This window comes from Ctenopharyngodon idella, chromosome 16, assembly GCF_019924925.1.
Source record: "Ctenopharyngodon idella isolate HZGC_01 chromosome 16, HZGC01, whole genome shotgun sequence".
NCBI lineage: Eukaryota > Metazoa > Chordata > Actinopteri > Cypriniformes > Xenocyprididae > Ctenopharyngodon > Ctenopharyngodon idella.
In genome coordinates, this window is record NC_067235.1 from 7,449,975 (window position 1) to 7,462,221 (window position 12,247).

Below are 12,247 nucleotides of genomic sequence, written 5' to 3' on the forward strand. Positions count from 1 at the left end.
CATATGAATAGATCATCTAAAGGCATCTATCCACATTAAGGCATGTAAACAGTATTTCAACAGAATAAATGACCCGTCCTTCTCATGTTTCATCCCTCAGGGGGAAGCAAAGACCCATCCTACACACGACACACCTAGAACCGGTTCCACAGATTCCAGCTCTTGCTCAGGTGGAAAACAGGGGTTTGTGCCATAAGAGCCGATGCGAAACAGTTTAAGTGGGTTGATGCATGTGCGTGACAGTGAATGCTATGACGCGACGAGTCATTTTATTATACAATAGTGTGGACGTGTGTGTGCGCTGTGAGTCAGCACGTTTGACAAAACATAATGACTCATATCAAACAGATTAACAAGACAGAGAGTGACAGAGTTGTCAAGAGACTCTAAACCAGGTGGAATCAGAGCAGAGGAGGCGGGAAGGCGTCTGGCGGGAACTGGCGCGAAACAAACAACGAGTTTCAGGACACAAACAGCATGACTCAGGGTGGCAAGTGAGCTGAGCCTGTGCCAAGAGAGGGAAATCCCGCCAGTCAGACATGAGAGCGCCAAAATTTCCCCTCCTGCCTCAAGGGACCCTGATCCCTCGCTCCACTCCGGTGTCCTGTGTACATGTGAAACATTAACCTATCCTTAGTCTCACTAACTACACATACACTTCATACTCCTCCTGCGTTGGGAGAAAAAAATGGCAGAAATTCTGTCCCTGAATAAAAAAATTAAAAAAAAAGATATGCTAAATCCAAATAATAAAATGCAATTTACCATATAATGGTTATAAAAGCAAAACAAATGAGTCATCACGTTTTAAAAAGAAGAAACACTATATATATTATACTAAATATACTACATATATTTTGTTCCCATAACTCTTCTGTCCACCTCTCTCCACACAACATTAAATGAAAGAGAGGTGCATCACAGTACAGATGAACACTGCTTTTGTTTCTGTCTACTTCACTCCACACAGCAGAAATTGAATTTCCTCCATCGGGAACTTGGCAGAAACCGAGAATATGGCAGGGTGTTATTAAAAAGAAGACATCAGAAAGAAAAAGACTCAATAATTTGGTGCCGACTGTGGTGACTATGGATTATGACCGATAGAGACTAAATGTGTTACGCAATCAAGCAGAGAATCAGAGCTTAAACATCAACAGGTAACGCTATGTTTAACCCAAGGACAGAAACACTGGTGAGATCACACAGTATTGAGAAACATAATGACTAACTACAAATACATTATCGCCCAAGAGGCTGTTTGTCTAGCGAATGCAACAGACTACAGAAGAGAGAGTCTGTAAACATCAGTCGTGACTCTCCATCACTGCATTTGCACGCTCACACATGCTTCAACACCTCTCAGCAAAATTAAAGTGTAAGATAAACGTTGTCTGGTGAAGGACCAAGTTCAGTTACCGGCCTGAAAGAGCAGCGGATTGTCTACACTGGACTTTCAAGTGTGCTGATGATCTGAATCATGAATCACCAGCAGCATCTGATTCAGAGAACAACTGATGCTTCACCTCTGATGACAACTCCTGTTCTTGCAATCACACAAAACTGAATGATCTGTCTATAAAACTTTACATTCAAGTATTAAGATCTTTTAACATTTATACTGTCAGTGTAAGAAAAACAGAAAGAAAGACTCCACATTCTAACCCTAACCCTCAGGATTCATTATTATTTGTGAACTAAAGACAAAGACCATGCAGATTCAGGGAGAAATGAAGACTTCTGAGAATAAATGAAAATTAATCAACAAAATATAGGGTGCATGCATGAATAAATGTTTATCTTCATCCACCCCTACACTAATCTGAAAATCATGAAACAAGGGGTCAAATTTTTCTTTTATTTTCTTTTATTTTAATTTTCTTTTTTTGCTTTTAACGCCTGTGTAATCTGTTAACGAGACTGAGACCACCCAAAAAACTGGCGTTGGCTGCAGTGCATCTGTTGAACAGATACGCCACTCACGAAGAACGTCTCACATTATCAACACTTCTCTACACTGATCTTCATCCAAACTCAAACATTTACAGACCTTAAAACAGGTTTATTAGGGTAAAACCTGTGTGGTCAATCACATATCAAGTCAACAGAGATCTCAAAGTAATTTTACAATATTGAAAGATCCACAACAGTTACAGCCCTTTAATCGGCGGCTCACGCTTAAAAATGCTCATGGATGCCCACACTGATGTTAAAGGTTATCATGTCACTCTCTCCTGGCTGAGATGAGAGAAATTTTTGACAAAAGAAGAGAAGAAAATAATTTGAGTTGATAAGGTGCTCAGAAAGCTGCTTTTGCTGCCACAGCTGGTTCTTCAGTTCTAACAGCTGAATGTGAGGGCCTCTGATAGGCCTAAGGGTAAAGAACCTTTGAGAACATCAATTAGCACACATTTGAGCTAATGTAACTATAGACATCACTGCATTAGTGACTACACAGTTACTGCCTTTAAATAAATCAACATGCAGCATAACATCAATGTTTCTCGGCTCATCCTTGACTGAAGCACAGGCTCTACTCTTCAGCACAACAGCCCACAAAACTCAGACAATACAGAAACCCTTTAAATCCCAAGAGAACATTAAACAATAACAGTTTTCTCAAGATCTCAACATCTTCACTTCTTACAATCCAGTTTGACTTTATATCTTTCATACAAAAGTTCTTATTGAGAATTAACAGGTTTAGATGTTGTTTTAAAACATCTACAGTGAACATTGTGAAATTAACAACTCATATTGTAGTATTAAATAATTTAATCAGAGATTTAATCAGAGATTTGACTCTGGGTAGTATTAGTGAATCAGGCCACTACATGACTATATCACCACCAATAAGTAGCCAACATCATCTGACCAGATTTTCTCTTGCATTTTTTTGCAATAACAAATGCGCTTTAGAAACACAGTTAAAGCAGCCAGAGAAAAGGGCAATATAGTCAAGGGCCATAAGTCAAGGGTCAACTAAAGCAAGCACTGATCACCATAATGATGACATCAAACTTTATTTATTTTATTTTTTTCAATAAAACATCAACATCTAAACCTCTGTCAAATCTCATTAAGAACTTTTGTATCTAAGAAATAAAGTCAAACTGGCTTGTAATAATTGAAGACAGATGTTGTGTTTAACGTTCTGAAGGTGTTTGATTGTAATAATTCAGGAAACACCTGTAAAACAAGAGTGTTTTTCTATAAAACATTTAATGAAAAATTTTGTAAAAGTTTTTGCACTTTATTTAAATTAGGATATTTTACTTTAATTTTGCATATTTGTTTGGTAGCTGCCAGTCATTTGACCTTAACCTTTTTTTTTTTTTTTTTTTTTCCTTTACTGTGTTAGCAATGCTGCCAACTGTCCCTTTCTGGCATCTGGTGATGATTTTGTGAATTATTATTGCCATTATTTTTTTGTAATTTTACATACATGTATGTAATTTAAAGGGATCGTTCACTCAAAAATGAAAAAAAAAAAAAAACAAACAAACAAACAAAAAAAAAAAAACAATATCTGTAAAATTAAAAATGTGGTTGTTATTTTAATTATGATGTCATTAATGACAATTTATAGTAATTCTCATTTTTTATACAGAAAAAAATGCTGTATTCTTAAAGGGATAGTTCACACAAAAATGAAAATTATCCCATAATTCACTCACCCTCAAGCCATCCTAGGTGTATATGACTTTCTTCTTTCAGCCAAACACAATCAAAACACAAAAAAATAAAAATTTAAAAATATCCTCGCTCTTCAAAGCTTTATAATAGGAGTGAATGGTGCCATTTTGCCAAAAAAGCGCATACGTCCATCATAAAAGTAATCCATTCAGCCCCAGGGGGTTAAGAAAGGCCTTCTGAAGTGATGCGTTTTCGTAAGAAAAATATTAAGGACAGAATAAATACATAAATAAAGTTCCGGCATATTACGTAGGACGTAGGCGTAGCGTAAGCTTAGGTGAGAGTAGACGCCTCTCGCGGTTCAAACAAATAGGGCTGGGCAAAAAACTAAAAAAAAAAATCTTGTTTTAGACTTCTAATTTGAGACCGGTGTTTTGTTTTGCTCTATCCTCTGCTCTTCCGTGTTCATCAATATGTCGTGCGTTGGGTCAATGTTCACTCTTCCGCCGGAACTAGATTTGTACGATCATTACCGGAAGCTAGTGATTACAGTTTATAAAGTTATAATTATGGACATTTTTCTTACAAAAACACATCAATTCACATTTCAAAAGGCCTTTATTAACCCCCGTATTGATTACTTTTATGATGGATGCACTTTTTTGGGCTTAAAAAAATTTCACCATTCACTCCCATTATAAAGCTTGGAAGAATCAGGATATTTTTTAATGCAACTCCGATTGTGTTTGGCTGAAAGAACAAAGTCATATACACCTAGGATGGCTTGAGGGTGAGTAAATTATGGGATAATTTTCATTTTTGGGTGAACTATCCCTTTAAGAATACAGAAAAAAAATACTATATAAATAATACAGTAATTTTTTCTGTATAAAAAATGAGAATTACACTTATTTGTCATTAAAGGCATCATAATTAAAATAACAGCTGCACGATTTATCGAAATTTTTTCGCACATGATTTGGCAAAGGTTGCGATTATTTTATGCGCAGCTTGTCAGAGCTGTACGGCTCTGTGATCAGTAGTAAATGATTCTCCATCTGAACGCAAGAGGGCGCTCTCGTGCAGAAACTGCAAATATGCCCTGCTGCCGAAGTAGAACACAAGTCATTCCAGGAAATCCCATACTATCGCTGTAGCTGAATAAACAGAAGATTGAAACGTTTTGATTGATTAAACATGACTAATAAACACACGACTGCTTTATTCTGTGTAAGAAGCCACATCATCTCACAGAAGGACACTCAACTCTAATTTTTTTTTCTCTTTATTTTTTTTTATAATTGTCTGATTAATCGTGCAGCCCTAACAGCCACATTTTTAATTTTACAGATATTGTTTGTATTTTTTTTATATTTATTTATTTATTTTGCTCTTATGATCAATCACTGCACAAGAGGTCTGGAATCATGGGTGCTGGCTGTGGGGTTCATAAATACATTGAGAAGCAATAGCTCTCCTTAGAAACACCTTTAATGACTTCTCCGTGATATTACCGGAGAAGCAGACTCATCTTGAGCTTGTTCCACACTGGGTGAGTCCACTTATTGCACATTATCACTGCATTCATCAAACGCTAGTGTCATTAACCCTGTTCTCCAGACTGGAGTTTGAATCACTTTAATTTAGCATGAGAGAAGGTGATTGTAATAGCTCTGGCTTTTAGGAGTCCTACTCACTGAGGCTTAAACACCTCTCAGACAGACTGACAGGCTGCTGGAGCTGATGACTTCAGATTGTGAAAATTGTATTATAATGACTCTTGGAAAGTTCAGAGGAAGCAATATATGGGGTTTGTTGGCAACCTGGGTGCGAAACAAGAAGTTTGCAAGAGTCTTAAGCAGGAACCAGTGAGTGTGCCATCCATATGATGAGGCCTCTCATCTTGTGTCCTGCAAACAGGTTGCCAGAGTAAACCTTCATCCCAGCAGAGCAAATGATTCTTTATCAGGCTGAACATAGGAACAAATCAGTTTCACTGTCTCATCCCTCCCACGAGTCCTTTTCTCACCCCATAACCAAACTCTATCTGTGTCATGTGGGAACATTTGCCTCTACGCTTCCAAATCCACCATGGCTGTCAGATGAGACCTCCGGGATCTCACACACATATAGTTTAACCCAGTCTCTGACATCAAGTGGAAAGGTTTTTCAGCGTTACTTGTCTAAAGTTCTGTGGTGAGCAGAAATTACGCATTGAGCTGTCTGAAACAACTCTGTGCCACTTGATATGGTAACAGGAGTTTGACCTCCATGACCTCTGCTGCTGGTAAAGTGAGCTATCTGTCTGAGGTATAAGGGTCAGTCGGCGTCTGTGTAAAAGATGCCGTCACATCATTCAGGTGGATGCTGCACATTGGTGGTGGTTGAGAAGATTCCGCCTTCCATATGTAAAGTGCTTTGAGCACTATATAAATGTAACGAATTATGACATTCAGAGAAAAACTTTGTAAGGAAGAAAGTCATGTTACCTCTCATTTGCCTTTACTACAGGGTGTTCACCATTTACCTCAACACTGAGAACCGTAAAAGAGGATGGCAGGGAATCTACTGAAGGGGTACAGCATCACATGTTCAACACACAAACACTGCTGATAGCTGCTGTAGTCATAGTGTGATAATTTGCCTTCATAAAGGCTGATCCTTCTGTAGAAAGTCGAAATATGTTTATCTGACCGATTTCTTACCTGAATCAACAGTCACATTTACACCTGATTATTAGCACCTGCCGACAAGAGTCACAATAGAGCAGGAGACACAAGCAGACACAACATCTGTTTCTCGCTCTCTTTCTCTCAAACACATTTTCAGTTTCACTGTTGGCCGTTTTTGAACACAATTCCAGTGGTCAAATGTTTCAGTGCAGATCTCAGGCTCTACTGCCATACACTCAAAATCCTATAATGGGTTTCATTCCTGCCTGAGCCCTTCCAAGAGTCACCAGATCACTGCTATATAAAATATGTCCTGATTGTGGAAGAAACGGCCTGGACTACCTTGTGTGACTTACAGCCTGGGCTCAGACTGAGCAGGTATTTTACATGCAGTGATTCAGATTCTGAAAGTTGAACACTGAACAAACTTTCCAGCCTGACTCGCTTTGCAACCCAACACACAAAATACCATCACAAGTTGGTTATCACATTTTTCACTATATTAATGAGGACAACTGGCCCTCACAAGTACAGCTAAACAAGTACACATACACTCAGACAAACAAAAACAGACAGGACAGGGACAGTCCCACCTAGTGATGCATATCCTCCGTCCATACAGAGGTGCACATTTGTCTGCTCCTTACTACAATATGATGTCATCAGAAGGATGAAGGGTGTTTCTTGCTCAATTTTAAACTACACACATCGATATCTGACTGACCTCTATTGTTTCCTCTATAAGCACCCATGTTTCAGTGTTTCAGACTCATTGATTTGCTCTCCAACAAATTCACTTGAGCGCAATAATCATAAACAGTAATGAAAAGCTTATCAAACTCATAAAAAGTGGCATTTGCGAAATGGCAAGATTTAATCCATACTACTGAGTGTAGCACTCACTTCATTCACCATTACCCTGCATTCAACACATGGATGACAAACGTCAGTCTAAGAGCATTAAAAGAATAAAAAGCATTTCACTGTCTGTTTATCAACACACATATGACCGGAAGCACCAGTCAAGTGTCCATCATGAAGAAACAGTGATCATTAGTAGGTTAATGTAGGTACTCACTTCTCCTTGAGGAAGTCCATGACCCGTCTGAAGTCGGCACAGCAGTACTCTCTCTTCATGTCCATCAGGACACTGTCGGATGCTGATTGGACAGGCACATGGAGGAAGGCGTAGACTCTCGGGTGGTTGAGGATTTTGGCCATTTCCTGTTGGATGGAAAAAAGGGAGGTGAGCTACAATACAAACAATGTGATGGAAGAAGAATGTAAGACAGAGAAAGCTTTGATTTCCACCAGTGGTTATAGACCTCTGTAACATGACAAAACCATCAGCAAAGCTAAACTGCCCATTAAACAACACATACACAACAAATGTGGCACTTAATATGTCTGTGTTCAGATGAGATGTCTGTAGTGTGTCTCTCACATCAGAGGTTTAGAGTAACACAATCTAGCCATGTCACCACAATTGCTCAGGGTTAACTTAGACAGCTAATGTTTCACTGCAGAGCTGCAATAGGAGCTGATGACAATGTTTGCAGTGGTAAACACAAGATCATCTGTGAGTGTTCAGAGAAACATATACAAAGCTGAAGCCCCATCAAACATAATTCAGAAGGAAATAAAAAAAAACATATGCAAAGTCCTTGTATTTTTGTTCCTGTGATGTGAGAACATCAAGTCTTCCTTTCATAAACCATTCCATGTGCAGTTTTTAACAGCTGAGTGGGAGCAATTTAACTTTTGCTTTAATTATCTGGATCCCAGAGGTCTGTTGGTAACCAGGCACATTACACTTAAGAGAGGAATGCGGCACACAGAAAGACACTTGAAAGCCAGACTCAGGAAAGGTCTAGGGTCTCATGTATAAACGTTGCGTACGCACAAAAAAGGCACTGAAATGTGTGCACTCAATTTTCCACGCACATATTTTCCGTGCAAATATGTGCGCACCGTACAGGAACTCTAGACCGCACGTACACACTCTTTTACTGGAGTGTGCGAAGTAATGAAGTAAACAGAATGATTTTAAACTCTGTTGTCCATTTAAACATTTCAATTTTCACATTTAGATTAAGTATGTCACTCTCAATGGAGTTAAGCACCGAAATTAATTACTTTGGACATTACATTACATTGGATTACATTAAATCATTATCCAGAAGTTACAACATTTTATATTAATTTAAATAGAAATATTTGTAGTGGATGCGCTGCTTTTGAACACTTTTTCTGTGGCATGCTGTGCTTTAATGTTTTAACTACAAGTGAGGGCTGCTTGGCGCATGATAATTCCTTTTAACTGTGTTCTAAAAAGCAGAACTCATGTTCTGAGAAAATATTTTTGCACAAATAATGATCAATAATGCGCACTCCATCTAAGCAGATAGCTTAGCAACATAATGGCATAATGACAGACACTGAAGGAATCGCTCGGTGATTGTCTTACGAGTAGCTACTGTACACAGTACTGTACAACCTCTGCTGAACACAGGTGTGCTGCTGGTGTCATGCACAGACAGAAAGTAGCCTAAAAATAACCCATTTCATGGTCTTCCCAATATTATGAAAAATGCCATTGTATTTGAAGGATAGATTTTGAAGGAAACTAAGATATGCACATTTTATTTTTAAAATGTTTTGTCAGTGACGCACTGAGACAATAATTTACAATGCAAAATAAGGCAGCCTATCTGTTTCAATTAAAAATATATAAACATTCTCAAATATAGGCTATGTTTACCTTATTGGCAAAATTGCATAAATTTGATTGGTTTAAAACAATTAAAAATACTATTTGGCCAGTGGAAAAGAATTCTCTTCACTGAAAACATTCTGAACAGTAATTTATACAAGTTTGATTAATTTTTTTCTAAAACAAGACAAGGATAGTAAATGATTTTAGCAATGTAATGTGATGCCTTATAAAATCATATTTTCCTAATGTCTTGTACCGTTAAACATGGTGTCACGTGGATGGGAATATGCATGGAAATGATATGCAGATGATGTAATGCATAGTAAAACTAGGCGTTGTAAGTTCCATATATGGTTATTTCAGGAAGGAGATGGAGTGGAGATTAATGTACGCATAATCCTCTGCCGACTGGGTTTTATAAAGGGAATTTTGCGGAGGCTTTCTTTCTGTCGTACGCATGGTTTTATAATTCTAAAAACTTTTGTGCGTACGGAAAAACTTATGCGTACGCACACTTTTAGGATGAAATCTACGGAAAGTTTTATACATGAGGCCCCAGAGAAGCAGCGAGATATTGGTTACAGTTTACATCCCTCTGTTGTCCTAGAGAACAGAGAAATCAGGGTAAGACAGCTCCTAAGATGATCAACGGCTGGAAAGCAAAGCTAAACTCTCTAAACACTGAGTCAACACAAGAGAGCTGAATGCTGACATGAAGCCACTGAATGTGAGCAAACAATGACGATATCAGACAATGTAACCCGTCAATCCCCATCATCACACCTCATCAACTTTGCTTTGCTGTTATTAGACCACCTTACATTAAAACACATCTCAAACATCTCTAACACATGTACATACAGTAGTACAACTGATGTGTTTCACATGTGTGCGCAAACTTATTCAAAAGTAAAGGGGTCAGTAAGATTTTTTTTTTTTTTTTTAATAAATACTTTTATTAAGCAAGTTTAAAATATTAAATTGATCAGAGTTTAAAATTAAATTGATCAAAAATGACAGTAAAGACATTTCTAATGTTACAAATGATTTCTATTCCAAATCAATGCTATTCTACTGATCTTTCTATTCATCAAAGAATCCACAAAAATATAAAGCACCACAACTGTTTTCAACATTGATAATAATAACAAATGTTTCTTGAGCAGCAAAACAGCATATTGGAATGGTTTCTGAAGGATCATGTGACAGTGAAGACACTGAAAATTAGCTTTGCATCACAGGAATAAATTACATTTTTAAAATATATTATAACAGAAAACAGTTCTGAATGGTAGTGTAAATCATTTATACATGGCTCATCCAATCATGATCTTAAATGCAGTATGTCAAATTATTAGAATATTTAATTTCAAGTTCTATTAAATTACCATTCTCAGCGTATAAATACTGGGTTTAGGTCAGTAATCCCAACAGCAGTCATGGGGAAGTCTGCTGACTTGACAGCTGTCCAGAAGACGATCATCAAGACCCTCTACAGTGAGGTAAGCCACAGAGGGTCATTGCTGAAAGAGCTGGCTGTTCGCAGAGTGCTGTGCCAAAGCATATTCATGGAAAGTTGACTAGAAGGAAAAAGTGTGGTAGAAAAAGGTGTACAAGTGAAAGGAATGACCGCAGGCTTGGGAAGATTGTCAGGCGAAGCCGATTTAAGAACTTAAGAGAGCTTCAAAAGGAGTGGATTGAAGCTGGAGTCAGTGCATCAAGAGCCACCGCACACAGACGTCTTCAGGAAATGGGCTACAACTGTCACATTACCTGGGCTAAGGAGAAAAAGAACTGGACTGTTGCTCAGTGGTCCAAAGTCCTCTTTTCAGATGAAAGTAAATTTTGCATTTCAATTGGAAATCAAGGTCCCAGAGTCTGGAGGAAGAGTGGAGAGGCACAGAAACCATGTTGCTTGAAGTCCAGTGTGAAGTTTCCACAGTCAGTGAAGATTTGGGCTGCCATGTCATCTGCTAGTGTTGGTCCACTGTGTTTTCTGAAGTCCACAGTCAATGCAGCCATCTACCAGGAAATTTTAGAGCACTTCATGCTTCCTTCTGCTGACAAGCTTTATGGAGATGCTGATTTCATTTTCCAGCAGGATTTGGCACCTGCCCACACTGCCAAAGGTACCAAAAGCTGGTTCAATGACCATGGTGTTACTGTGCTTGATTGGCCAGCAAACTCGAATGACCTGAACCCCATAGAGAATCTATGGGGTATTGTCAAGAGGAAGATGAGAGACACCAGACCCAACAATGCAGATGACCTAAAGGCTGCTATCGAAGCAACCTGGGCTTCCATTACACCTGAGCAGTGCCACAGGCTGATTGCCTCCATGCCATGCCACACTGATGCAGTAATTCATGCAAAAGGAGGCCCAACCAAGTATTGAGTGCATAGAAATGAACATACTTTTCAGAAGCCTGACATTTCTGTTTAAAATATCCTTTTTTTATTGATCTTATGAAGTATTCTAATTTATTGAGATGAATTGGTGGGTTTTTGTTAAATGTGAGCCAAAATCATCACAATTAAAAGAACCAAAGACTTAAAGTACTTCAGTCTGTGTGCATTGAATTTATTTAATACACAAGTTCCACAATTTGAGTTGAATTACTGAAATAAATGAACGTGAATCCACAACATTCTAATTTATTGAGATGAACCTGTATGTACTGCATGGACAGATAATTTTTTCAAATAAAATAATTAAAAAAAAAAAACAAATATACAGTTTAAGTTACATATTAATATACAGTATGAGCCCTTCTTTGAGAACAACTCTCTGATCCATTGAACTTGTAAGTCAATCCCCCAGTTTCACAGACAAGGCTTAAGCTAGTCCTAGACTAAAATGCATGTTTGAGCTTTTTTGACTGAATGTAACTTGCACTGATATATCTTAAAATATGTCAGTATGCCTGTATTTCATTTGAGGATGCCAGTATTGCCTACCAGAGGTATACTGCCCCCCACCCTCATAGAGCTTCCATTTAAGGACGTTCCACAGTTCTCAATAGGATTGAGTTCAGGGGATGATGGTGGCCCATGCCCATAGCAACCAAGGAGTTAATGGTGTTTTTGCATCATGGGATGAAATTTATTTTAATTTTAGAAGGCATGATTCCTCTTTTTATACCACGCCAGAATATATCCACATATCTTGCATTTTGATTTTGATACCCTCAGGGACCCTAAAGGGACCTACCATCTCACTTCC

The 12,247-nt window shown here is 38.1% G+C and overlaps 1 protein-coding gene and 1 long non-coding RNA gene across 5 annotated transcripts in view; one reads left to right on the forward strand and one right to left on the reverse strand.

The window, feature by feature from the left end:
• LOC127497983 (uncharacterized) overlaps positions 1–3,346 on the forward strand; it is a 28,418-nt gene extending 25,072 nt beyond the window's left edge. The window contains exon 2 of the long non-coding RNA XR_007925736.1: positions 101–3,346. This is a non-coding gene — a long non-coding RNA (uncharacterized LOC127497983). The remainder of the gene's footprint in view (positions 1–100) is intronic.
• cdkal1 (CDK5 regulatory subunit associated protein 1-like 1) overlaps positions 1–12,247 on the reverse strand; it is a 395,716-nt gene that overhangs the window by 101,779 nt on the left and 281,690 nt on the right. For all 4 annotated transcript variants that reach the window (XM_051866817.1, XM_051866814.1, XM_051866815.1 and 1 more), the window contains exon 10: positions 7,387–7,532. In XM_051866817.1, the coding sequence (XP_051722777.1) occupies positions 7,387–7,532 (146 nt within the window). The remainder of the gene's footprint in view (positions 1–7,386; positions 7,533–12,247) is intronic.